This window comes from Arachis duranensis, chromosome 2 (assembly GCF_000817695.3).
Source record: "Arachis duranensis cultivar V14167 chromosome 2, aradu.V14167.gnm2.J7QH, whole genome shotgun sequence".
Lineage (NCBI taxonomy): Eukaryota > Viridiplantae > Streptophyta > Magnoliopsida > Fabales > Fabaceae > Arachis > Arachis duranensis.
Genome location: NC_029773.3, coordinates 1,163,287 through 1,175,586, shown reverse-complemented (window position 1 = coordinate 1,175,586; position 12,300 = coordinate 1,163,287). Strand labels below are relative to the sequence as shown.

The 12,300-nt window shown below is 30.5% G+C and overlaps 2 protein-coding genes across 4 annotated transcripts; both read right to left on the bottom strand.

The window, feature by feature from the left end:
- Positions 1-513: 513 nt before the first annotated feature.
- LOC107472674 (2-alkenal reductase (NADP(+)-dependent)) lies at positions 514-5,294 on the bottom strand. Of its 2 annotated transcripts, none has more exons than XM_052257334.1 (5): positions 4,970-5,294; positions 3,694-3,871; positions 2,998-3,122; positions 1,188-1,270; positions 514-1,116 (listed from the first exon to the last, which is right to left on the bottom strand). In XM_052257334.1, the coding sequence occupies exons 1-5, from the start codon at positions 5,195-5,197 to the stop codon at positions 738-740; spliced, it is 993 nt and encodes a 330-aa protein (XP_052113294.1). In that variant the 5' UTR covers positions 5,198-5,294; the 3' UTR covers positions 514-737. The 2 variants fall into 2 exon arrangements, with proteins under 2 accessions (XP_052113294.1, XP_015947665.1); XM_016092179.3 differs by having other exon boundaries at positions 2,998-3,164; positions 4,970-5,288.
- A 2,418-nt stretch (positions 5,295-7,712) lies between these two features.
- Positions 7,713-11,434, bottom strand: LOC107472678 (NADPH-dependent oxidoreductase 2-alkenal reductase). 2 transcript variants are annotated; one of them, XM_052256764.1, is made up of 6 exons: positions 11,045-11,434; positions 10,198-10,345; positions 9,694-9,747; positions 8,962-9,128; positions 8,365-8,447; positions 7,713-8,258 (listed from the first exon to the last, which is right to left on the bottom strand). In XM_052256764.1, exons 1-6 carry the CDS (start codon positions 11,255-11,257, stop codon positions 7,880-7,882), a joined length of 1,044 nt encoding a protein of 347 aa, XP_052112724.1. In that variant the 5' UTR covers positions 11,258-11,434; the 3' UTR covers positions 7,713-7,879. The 2 variants fall into 2 exon arrangements, with proteins under 2 accessions (XP_052112724.1, XP_052112720.1); XM_052256760.1 differs by having other exon boundaries at positions 9,694-9,766; positions 10,241-10,345; positions 11,045-11,426.
- Positions 11,435-12,300: the final 866 nt, after the last annotated feature.

The following is a 12,300-nucleotide window of genomic DNA, read 5'->3' as shown; positions in this document are numbered from 1 at the left end:
ATTGATATGTCTAATTTTATTTTTTATACGATATATTTAAAATGAGTTTATAAGTAATGTGTATTTTAATTATTAATAAAAATTATGTAAAATACTCTGTATAATATAAACATATTAAAAATTTTCAAAAAGTTAATTTATAATTTAATATGTGACATATATATATAAAAGTGTCTCCCTGTCAATGTTCGGGCATTAGAATCATCATCGTGACATAATTTAATATTTAGGTAAAAATTGTATTGACTTTGATATAGTTAGAACTGACAATGAATAAAGTATGATAGGGTTTAGATTCTACTCTGAGTCTAACTACGGATTAAAAATTTTATTAAAATTCTATTCTATCTTATTTGAGGGTTGAGAATCTCTCAACCCTAACTCTACCCGCACTTTAAAATTTTAAACCCTATCCTACCCTATCCCACCTTACCCGCAGAAATATCAAATTTTTTTAAAGTAAATATAAAATTCAATTATTTTAAATTTTATACGTATTAATAACATAAAAAATAAAAAAACTAATGCTCTAAGTTACTAAATTAACTAACTAGTTTAGTAGTTGTTCACTTATTATAAATCATTACATAAAAAAAGTTGTGAGTTCAACTCTTACTTTCTTTACTATCTAGAAAGATTTTTATAAGTACCCTATCCAAACAGGTTGAACCGTATTCAAAAGAATCCCTTTCTAGTTTTTGGTAACAACAATTTTTCTCTTCTAAAGATATCTGAAATTATTGAGGGGCAATGGCGAGAACTTTTTTACCGAAATTTTGACCACTGAAAAGGCCAACTAAGGCTGCAGGGCCACTCTCAAGACCTTCAACTATGTCTTCCACATATGCAATCTTCCCTTCTCTAATATGAGGCAGAATAAACTCCAAGAATTTAGGATAAAGGGGATAGAATTGAGATACAATAAAACCTTGCATCTTAATCTCCTTATATATGAGATATGCCATATTCGTTACACCTTCTGCTTGACTGAGATTATACTGTGAAATCATTCCACATACCGGTATGCGACCATGAGATCTCATGTTCAATAGCACAGCATCAAGTGTCTTACCCCCCACGTTTTCAAAGTATATGTCAATGCCTTCGGGGAAGTATCTGAAAATATAATCAAACATTCAAACTACATTCATATTTATAATCTAATTTTTTAGTATTCACGTACTAACCTTTTTAAAGCAGCATCGAGATTTGATTCTTCTTTGTAGTTAAAGGCTTCGTCAAATCCTAATTTATTCTTCAATATATCCACCTAGGTGTGTAGGAGAAATTAAATGCATTCAACTAAAAACTAAGACTAATTATGTTTCTCAAAATGAAGCACTCTTATTTTGAAATAATTTAACAAAAACAGAAGTATTACTAATGATTTAGATTACAGTTTTCTCGCTACAACAATATAGATTATTTTTTAGGGTTATAATGTGTAAAAAAAATTAAAATTTGTCAAAAAAATAAATTTTGACACTATTTTAACTATAAAAATATGTTAATAAAAATTTTGTCAAAAATAGTATTTTTAACATATAAGTGATTGTGAAAAAAATTTAAATCTTATTTTGATAAATATTGGCTGTCAAAAATAATTTGTTAGAAAATTTTGAGAACATATTTTCTATTATACTTATTAATTGTCAAAAATACTATTTATTTTGACACTTATTGACTATAAAATATTCTCAACAAAAACTTTTAACAAAAAATGAGATGAGATCTTAAAACTAAAGAATAAATTGAGATTTTGAATATAAAGAATGAGTAGTATAATCTTAAACTGAGAGCAGTGTGATATCAAAATTAACAGAGCCAAAGAAGAAAAAAATAGTGGAGTAAATTGAAAACAAATGAGTGTCAAAATTGAGGAGTAATTTTCTACGGTCAAATTATTCATCAAAAAAATATAAAAAATTTGACATTTGTGATATTTGTCAAAAATATATATTAATTTTGACATTTAATTATGGTATTAAAAAATAAAATGTTAAAATAACTCTATTTTCTTGTATCTATGGATTTTTTTTTTGTTGTATACTCAGTATTTTTGTAAAACAAATACATCTTTACATAGATATATTTAAATCAAGATCCAAATCAAATAGAAAAATATATACATCTAGTGAAACACCTTTAATAGTTAACGAAAATCTAACACAAAGTAAATCATTAAATTTAATTTTGGTTTAATTATTCTATTGGTCTCTATAGTTTTACCAAATTTATAAATAGGTCTTTATACTTTTTTTTTCTTTTAATTGCATCCTTACAATGCTTTTAATTTTGAAATTAAGTTCTTTTCGTGTCAAAAAATATTAAAATTAATAAAACATTCATCGCAGAAAATATATGATCAAAGATCTAATTAGATTCTTAATTATGAGTATTTTCAATTTGTGAAAATATTCTATTAATTCTAATATGTTTTATACTAACAAAAATTTAATTACAAAATTAAAAGTTATGTAAAGATCTAATTAAAAGAAAAATATAGATATGTAATTATAAATTTTGTAAAATTATGGAGACTAAATGACTAATGTTAATAGAGTAATTAAACTTTTAATTTTTTTGGCACACATGATGCTTTATTCTAACCTGTTGAAAATAAGGTTTAATTACTCTATCAATCCCTATAATTTTATTGAATTTTCAATTACGTCCCATATTTTTTTTTTTTATTAAATCTCTACACTATATTAGATTTTATAATTAAGTCTCTATTGTGAAAAAAACGCTGGAATTAACGGAATATTCTGTTAAGCAAAACGAATATGTCTAATATTTGACTGAATATTCTATATAATTTAACAGAATATTTCATTAATTTCAATATTTTTGTCACGGTAGGGAGTTAGTTGCAAAATCTAATATGGTATAAGACCTAATTGAAAAGAAAAAAATATAAAGACCTAATTAAAAATTTGATAAAATTATAGAAACTAACAAAATAATTAAATGGGAAAATAATAATTAGGGTAATACCTTTTCTTGACTTCCAGCACTTCCAACAACATAGCATCCAGTCAACTTAGCAAATTGGCCAACAAGTTGGCCAACTGCACCAGAGGCAGCTGAAACAAAAACTTTCTCTCCTTTCTTAGGACACCCTAATTCAAAGAAACCACCATAAGCTGTTATTCCCGGCATACCTGTGTGTTCAAACAATAAATTCAGCATATCATCTTTTATTAATGATAGATTAAGAAGTTTTAATCATGTTATACAGACACAAAAAATCAGCATCAATCAGGTAATCAACTATTTAGTTAATTGGTTAAAGATAATTATAAATCGAAATATAGAATAATATATTTTCATTTATAATCAAACTTTGTAAACAATATATATAAAACACCATACAGTTTTATTATTAGGCTGTGATTTGCTTGAGGAAGGTTTCAAAGCTTGAAATGAGCAGGTATATTAAATCTTTTAATGTATTTAATATTTTAAATCATATAATTTTTGTTTTACTTGTTAGATTTAAGAGTGTTTTTAATTAAAACATGAAAAATACCTATTAAAAAAATTCACTCTTTAACTTCACGTGAAACTAATAATTGAGAGTCATTAGATGAAAATTTAGTTAAATCAATCAAACTATTTAACGGCTTTCAACTATCGAATCCACGTGAAGTTGACTGCGTCACAAAAATTAAATGATTGATGAGCACATACCCAAAATTCCAGTATAGTAAGAAAGTGGAACATCAGTGTGGTCAATCTTGAATAGTATTTGAGCTGAAGGGACCAAACTGTATTCCTCCCATTTAGTAACCCCCCACACTAAATCATCTTTCTTATAGTTTGGATCTCCAGATTCAACCACTTTACTTACACCGAATGCCGTCAATGGCTGCAACAATATTAAAATTCACATGCTATCAATGCAAAACAATTTATTATTTGCTTTAGAAAGATAATGAACAATTAAAAACACAATTTATATGTTATATAATTTTAAATTGTAGGCATAATTAGAGTTGAATAGGAAACCAACAATTACTTAGGTGTTCAAATGGATGCGAATGCAATTATTGACAGATTAAATGCAATTATTGAATGCATTTTGGTTTTTCACAGTATACCCCAACCCGACAGGTTAAGGATTAATCCGCCGCAGTACTGAGCTCCGTTTAAGGGTTTGCCGCTAGCCAATAGATTGCTGCATGCACAAGGCGGGATTCGAACCCCCACATTTGCTTAAGCGGACTAATGAGCTAACCACTATTAAACACACAAAATATAGAGATATTAGACACACAAATTTGTTTAGTTGTAGATACAAATATGCTCCAAAGAAAGAAGATATATGTATAATTTTTATACTCTAAAGAATGATTTTAATTGAGAAATTGTATAAAAATATTTTTTATTATCAATATATTAAAATTATTTTTTTAACATGAATTGTTGTTAAAAATTCTTTATGAACATAAACGTAGCTATAATTATAATTTGTATCTCATTTATAAATATACACATGTGACTATATTCCATATTTTTATACGAGTAACTAATTTCTAATATGCAAGCAGTAAATTATAGTAGAATTTTGTTATATACTTATATTTAAACAGAGTCGGTATATCAATACCGCAAAAAACTTTAATTTAGGAAAAAAAAAAAAACTCAAAACTCAAATAAATAAAAAGTAAAATGTTATTATGACAACTATTAAACCACTCTTCCACCTTAACCCATGACAACAATAAAGACGTCTCACGGTCCACAAATTCAGCTTAACAAAATACACAAATTCAATTGTAATTTTAGTCTTTATCTTATCTTTATTTACTTTTATCTTTCATAGGCCAATACTCTATATATACTTAGTTTTATTTTCATAGTTTACAATTGAATTTGTATATTCTGTTAGGCTGAATTTATAGACCGTGAGACGTTTTATTATTATCATAGACTAAAGTGGAAGAATGGTTTAATAACAACTTACTGAGCCAGGAGAATAGTGAAATCCCAACGACACAGGAGTATCCTTGTACATGAGGAGCCGCATGTACGGATCACATGATAAGTAGAGATTCTTGAGCAACACAACATCACTAGAACCTTCTGGAACCTTCAATGTTATGCTACCTTCCACAATCTCCATGTCACTTTCCTTTGGGAAACCAATGACATAGTTCTTCAGAAGCACTTGCTTGTTCCTCACTTGTGCCATAATCTCTTAAACTTGCTGCTATCACAATTGACGTACGTAGAGATCAAATGGCATAGAAGAAGTTATAGAGACAACAAGTTTTGGCCGTTGCTAATTTTGATCCACGTTCTCTTTATCCTCTCGTCCTTGTTGATTTGGTTGAAGAATTTTTATGGTCACAATTTTTTTTGTGAGGAATTATTGCCCAATGTTATTTGGGTTTTTCTTAATGTGGGACCGAAAAAGTAAAAATTCAGCTATAGTCGACTTCAAGTAAAATTAATAATTGAGAGCCGTTAGATGAAATTTTAGTCAGATCAGTCAAATTATCTAACCGCTTATCAACTTTACGTGAAGTCGACTGTACCTGAATTTCCACCGACCAAAAATAATATATAATCACGTGTTTATTTTATATTCATGCTAAGATAGGTCCCATTAATTGAAAGTAGCTACGTTAATTAAAGTGAAGGAGTCATCTTTGAAAATTTAATTTAACAAAAAAATCCTTGTTTATTTTATATTCATGACATTTAGCTAACATAATCGCCTCATCCTCACCTTAATTCGAATATCACTCCTAAGTCCTAACTTTAGAAAAAAAAAAAGGTCCCATTAATTGAAAGTAGCTACCTTAATTAAGGTGAAGGAGTCATCTTTGAAAATTTAATTTAACAAAAGATAAGAGTCTGTGGTTCTTGTTTACAAAGTGAGGACTATTTTGTTGGGGAGTCATTTTTAATTGCTCTCAGAGTAAATAAAAAGATTATTATCTCCAATCAATTTATACCACGTACGTTAAAATTATTTTGTTATAAATATCTATTAATGACTTGTTAAATTAATAAATTAGTGCAACCGAAAGCACCTAAAAATTTTTCTTTTGGTGGGTTTTGTACTAACCATCTCAATAACGATAAGTTCTTTTTTTTTTTTTAAAGGTGGTGATATTCCCCAGTCTGAAAGTATAGTATTATCAAGACCTACAAGAAGAAAGCTATACAGCAGCCATTATAATGGAGGAAAGTTTTCTATTTAATTTGTTGTTTCTAATAGGGGGTGTTTATCGGTCGGGTGAAAATCGAGTTTGATGTGATTCAGATCCGACCCGAAATCTATACCGAACTTATTTGTTAAATTTAAATTCGGCCCTATACTCGATGAAACCTACACACTTTCAGACCACGATTATACTGGATAAAAACTGGGTAAAAACCGGGCCGTTAACATTACTTTCTTATAAGTTAACATGTGAAAATATCCAAATTTCTAAGACTCCAACCATTATTTGACATGGTAAAATTCACTTAGAAAAATATAACAAGAACCATCCCTTTCTTAAAATTAAAGCATAACCACAATCAATACTAATAATGTCTAATAACACTAAATATTTAAATCAATACAAATAACACAATATTATGCATTAGTCTAAAGTCTTATGCATTTTAAACATAAAACATTAACTTATAGTCTTATAATAACTAATAAAACAAAATATTAAAGTTTACAATACTTAAATTCCACATAAAAATAGCCATCATCTATCACTAATAACTCAAAATATTAATTATGTATGATGACTGGGCCATCGGACCGAGTTCGGGTGGCCCAAACTATGACCTAGACCCGACCCGAAATAATGACCGAGTCTATTTTTGATACCCTTACCCAGCTCTAAATCCGGTAAAATCACACCAAATTAGCCCCTAAAAAGTTCGAAACCGACTCGAATCTTCAGAGCCGGCCGGACCATAAACATCCCTAGTTTCTAGTATAGCTGGGATCATGGTTTAATTCAAGGCCTTATTTTTCATTTGGTTTGTTGCTTTGTTTGTAATCTCCTTTAGGTTCTCGGATTTGGCTCGCCATTCTGTTCTCTAGATGAGTAGTTTCGTTTGACAATTATAAAAAATATCACGTAGGATAATTTTAATAAAAGTTTAATCAAAGATAATTTTAAAACATGAACAAAAAATAATAACAAAATATATTATAAATTTTTTAATTAGAGATAATTTTAAGAGTTAAATACGATTTTGGCTTTTAACATATAGGTTAAAAAAATTTATCCCCAACATTTTTTACATACGAAATCGTCTTTAAGATTTAAAATTAAGTTTTAAAATCGTCTTTTTTATTTAAATATTAAAATTTTGGACCAAATTATCTATAACAAAAAAAAATTATAAAATAAAAAATAATAATAATAAGAGAAAAAGAGTATTTCTACTCATGTGAAGAAGGAAAAGAAGAAGGGAGAGAAAAGAAGAAGAAGTTGTTCACAATCCACCTCTACCTCCGCTTCTGCCGCCACCTCCTTATGATTTTGATCCCTAAAGTAAGGAAGATTTTAAGACCATGTTAAATCTTAGGGACGATTTTGTATGCGAAAAAAATTCGGAACGAAAAAAAATTTCAGCCTATATTTTATAGAGCAAAATTATCCTTAACCCTAATTTTAAATTGTTAATAGACATATTAAAACTTATTTTGAACGTTGAAAGTAAAAGTATAAAATTAATATAAATTAGATGTTAAAGGAATATTTTCTTAAGGTTTTTCAATCATTAGGAATAAAATACGTACCCGTCAACTACACAGGCCATGTAGAACGAAAATTAAACCACATTCCAGAGAAAAAAAAGTAATAAGTGAACAAAATGATGATGAAAAAACAAGCTATGCCAAAAGCACAAGCTTTCATTCACGAGAAACAACAAGAACTTGTTTTCCAAAATTGCGACCACTATAAAGGCCAACCAGTGCAGCAGGTCCATTCTCAAGACCCTCAGCTATGTCTTCCACGTACATAACTTTCCCTTCTCTGATATGTGGCAGAAGAAACTCCAAGAATTTGGGATAAAGGTTATAGGAATCACTAACTATGAAACCTTGCATTCGAATGCGCTTAAATATCATATTCGCCAAATTTGTTACACCTTCTGGTTGAGTAAGATTATATTGAGAGATCATTCCACAGACAGATATGCGGCCATGAAGTCTCATATTCAGTAGTACGGCATCAAGTGTCTTTCCGCCAACATTCTCGAAGTAAATGTCGATGCCTTCGGGAAAGCATCTGATTTGTAAACTGATGTTTGATCAACGGAAATTGCACAAACTAACATTTTTATGGCAACAAACAAATCAAACTAACACTTCATCATTGGATTTTAAGCACTGACCTTTTCAGCGCAGCATTGAGATCCGACTCTTCTTTGTAGTTAAAAGCTTCATCGAATCCTAATTTATTCTTCAATAGATCCACCTGTTCGCGAGAAACATACATTTCAAATTTAAAGAGATTGGTAACAGAGTAAATTGAATGGATTTCATTCATGGCAATCCTACTCCTTTAAGTCGATCCGAAAACTATTCCAAAATAAGCATGAAACACATGGTATGGTATGGTATGGTATGGTATTACATTTTTTTTTCTTGTTTGAAATATAAACCACATCAGAGTGGAACTATCGATATTTGATATTTTTAATTACAGTATGAGCATATATGATTTTAAAAAGTTTAGTGCAAATTCACCTAGAATGTTACAAAATCTTATAAGTATGCCACATTCTTCAAAAGTTTCCACTGATGGAAGTGATTTGTAGTTATGAAAGAAAACAGGTTATGCTTGGAAATTGGCAAAAGTATTCCAGCAATAACAATTAAGCTAACAGAATCAGTAGCATCCTTAAGAGTATAAGGAAAGGAATCAATGAATGGCACTGATTTATTGCTTATGCTATGCTAGCACCAATAATTAGATTATAGGAGAATACCTTCTCTTTGCTTCCGGCACTTCCAACGACATAACAACCGGCCAATTTAGCAAACTGCCCAACAAGTTGACCAACTGCACCAGAAGCGGCTGAAACAAAAACTTTCTCTCCTTTCTTGGGAGAGCATAATTCAAAAAAACCAACATAGGCTGTCATTCCAGGCATACCTATTCAAAGAAGAAAACGATATGGGTGAAATGGCAGAATAAAACAAGAGAAAACATGTAACTAAGGAGAACTAAATAAAGTCCAATGTCATTAACATGTTTTAAGCAGAGTCATTAAGAGTTCGATGTGGCACATACAAAAAATAGGAAGAAAATAGAAGAAAATACGAAGCAAACAAGCAAATAACCACCCCTGGGAAACAGAATTCATGTGTCACAACCAGGGTCTCAACGGGAATGGCAAGAAAAAATAAAAAACTAAATGGTTAAATGGAGTCGCCACTGAAGTTTTATTTTCACTGGGGAAACATTGGTAAGATCCCATTCTCAGCAGTCGAATATGCACATATCATGCTAACAACTCTGAAAGTGACATATCCATTTTTAGATAGTTTACCTAAGGTAAATTGTGCAACTAAGTGAAAAATATAAAATAAACTTTCAATATATCACATTAAAACTTCATAAAATGTGGGTTGCAAATCATGCTAACATGCATCAAGCTCGTCATTTTCACTAAGAATTATTATATAAAATGAAACGGCAGAAGACTACATACACATACCAAGAATTCCAGTATAATAGGAAAGCGGAACATCAGTGTGCTGAATTTTGAAAAGTGTTTGATCTGAAGAGACATGTCATGGGGGGTTCGGCTATATTTTTACGTTGGTTGCCGAAGACCTAACACAACCCTCCTCCTTTATCCGGGCTTGGGACCGGCTATGTACCGCAAGTGTACCATAGGCGGAGTGGTCACACGCGATTGGATAAAATAAGGAATGAAGATATAAGGGAGAGAGTTGGAGTAGCACCCATTGTGGAAAAGATGGTTGAATCGCGTCTCAGGTGGTTTGGACATGTGAGAAGAAGACCGATAGAACATCCAGTCAGGAGGGTGGATGAGATGGAAGATGGACAAAGGGCGAAAGGCAGAGGAAGACCTAAGAAGACCATCCATGAGGTGGTCAAACGAGATCTACATGTAAACGGTCTCTCTGTAGACATGATACATGACAGAGCACAATGGCGTCGTTTGATTCATGTAGCCGACCCCACTTAGTGGGATAAGGCTTTGTTGTTGTTGTTGTTGTTGTTTGATCTGAAGAGACCAAGCTGTACTCTTCCCATTTTGTAATTCCCCACACTAAATCGCCTTTCTTATAATCCAGGTGCCCAGATTCTAGGACTCTACCTACACCATATCCTGTCAATGGCTGCAAGAACAATTATCAACAATATGTACCCACATAAATATGAGTTCATGGATTATATAATACTTTACCGTAGACTAATTCTTCCTTGGCTTATAGAGTTTTAAAATTTTTCATATCTAAAATAAGATAAATGCCCTTTCCTATCCTGACCATTTGTCTAAAGGATAAAACCTCACAATCATCTAAGTAACTGGTCTAAGCGGTCCTTGTTCTGGGTTTAGACAGCACTTGACACATCAGGTACCTAGATGATTAGGGACCAATTTTTCATGATCAATTTTACTTTACTCTTTAACCTGAGTTCAGGGAGAATGAATCATTTCCTATTAACTGCACCCTGCGTTCTGTCATACTTTAACTTTTGTAGGAGTTTTATTAATAAAACCCTAATATTAGGATTTAGGAACGTGACAAATTTGACTAGACCAGATGAACTTATTATATAACAGAATAAATAATAAAATATTGTCTCAATAGTAATAATTTTTTTAAAAGTGCATCCAATTGCAAAACCATGGATTCCATAAAGCAAAAAATACGCAACTCAATTCTGCAAAATACAGCATTCAAACAGTATTTTTCCAGCAAATAGGTAAAACTCAATTTAACTACCAAAATTTTTAACAGACAATTTACAATTCAAAACCTAATCTGATTTCATATTTTGTGTGATTAACTTATTTTCATAGAGTGACTTACAGAGCCAGGGGTATAGGAAGAAGCACCCTCGGTCATGAGGATTCGCATGTAAGGATCACATGACAAATACAGGTTCTTGAAGAGAAGGACTTCACTGGAAGCTTCTGGAAGCTTCAAGGTGACAGTGCCTTCAATGATGTGCATGTCCGATTCCTTGGGGAAACCACTCACATAATCCTTGAGAACCACTTGCTTGTTCCTGACTTCCGCCATTCCGAAAACGAAGGCCACAGATAATGTGGCGAAAGAGAAGAAGTGAAATTGGAATGTTAAATGAATATTTGCATGTTCGAGTCACCGGTTTTCCATTGCAAGTCACTCGGTCACTCCAGTGAATATATTGTTCTTATTTTTATTTTTATTTTTATTTTTAGCAGAAAAATAATGGTTTGCTTATCAAGACTGATTTTTAAGATTAGGGATGACAACTTTTTGGGACGTGGAAATTTCTATGGACCGTCTTGAATCAAGATTTCATCATTTCACTATGGAGAATTTTTTTTCCGAAAATGAAAACTTAGGTGTGGTTGGTTTTACGTGAAGTTGATAATTAAGAATAGTTAGATAATTTGAGTGATTTGACTAAATTTTTATCTAACGACTTTTAACTATCAACTTCACGTAAAGTCAACTCAATTATCAACTTCACGTAAAGTCGACTGCACCTGAATTTTTATCGAAAATCTCTCCATAATTCTGCTAATTTCTAAAATTTATAAATTTATTTAATTAGTTTTAATAATTTATTTCTTATATATATTTAATAATTTCACATGTCATATATATAAACTCAAAATTCTTAATTTTTATTTGTATAATCATTATTCAATTTATAGATTCTTAAAATTATTCATACTCTATTCAACCTCTTTATAATTATTTTCTCTCTATTCTTCCATCTTACCGCATTATTACTCCTCGCATGTAGTTTTCTTGGCATTTCTTTTCACAATTCTTTCTTTCTACTGCCGTATCTCTCATATCTCGTCTATTGTTCTATGCTCTAACTCACTGTAGTATTTTACTGTGTCATTTTAAAAGAAGTCATTTTAAATTTTTTTGTATAAAATCTTATTTTGTATAAGATAGATACTTTCAACTCTACTTCTATAAAAATTAATAATTATGAAAAATGGAATCCTGCAAAAAATAGAGATGGAGAATAATATTTTTTCCACGATAAAAAACGGAGACAAAAATGAGGAGTAAATCTAGAGGTAAGGATGAAGAGACATCTCCCATCTTTATCTTGCTCC

Excerpts from the sequence above, each read along its gene's own strand:
- LOC107472674 (XM_016092179.3), bottom strand. The coding sequence starts at position 5,197 with ATGGCACAAGTGAGGAACAAGCAAGTGCTTCTGAAGAACTATGTCATT. Across the intron at positions 3,872-4,969 it reads TTCACTATTCTCCTGGCTCA|CCATTGACGGCATTCGGTGT; the intron begins GTAAGTTGTTAT and ends ATATTGTTGCAG. Across the intron at positions 1,271-2,997 it reads GTGCTGGAAGTCAAGAAAAG|GTGGATATATTGAAGAATAA; the intron begins GTATTACCCTAA and ends CTACACACCTAG.
- LOC107472678 (XM_052256764.1), bottom strand. The coding sequence starts at position 11,257 with ATGGCGGAAGTCAGGAACAAGCAAGTGGTTCTCAAGGATTATGTGAGT. Across the intron at positions 10,346-11,044 it reads CTTCCTATACCCCTGGCTCT|CCATTGACAGGATATGGTGT; the intron begins GTAAGTCACTCT and ends TTGTTCTTGCAG. Across the intron at positions 8,259-8,364 it reads CTCAATGCTGCGCTGAAAAG|ATGCTTTCCCGAAGGCATCG; the intron begins GTCAGTGCTTAA and ends TTTACAAATCAG.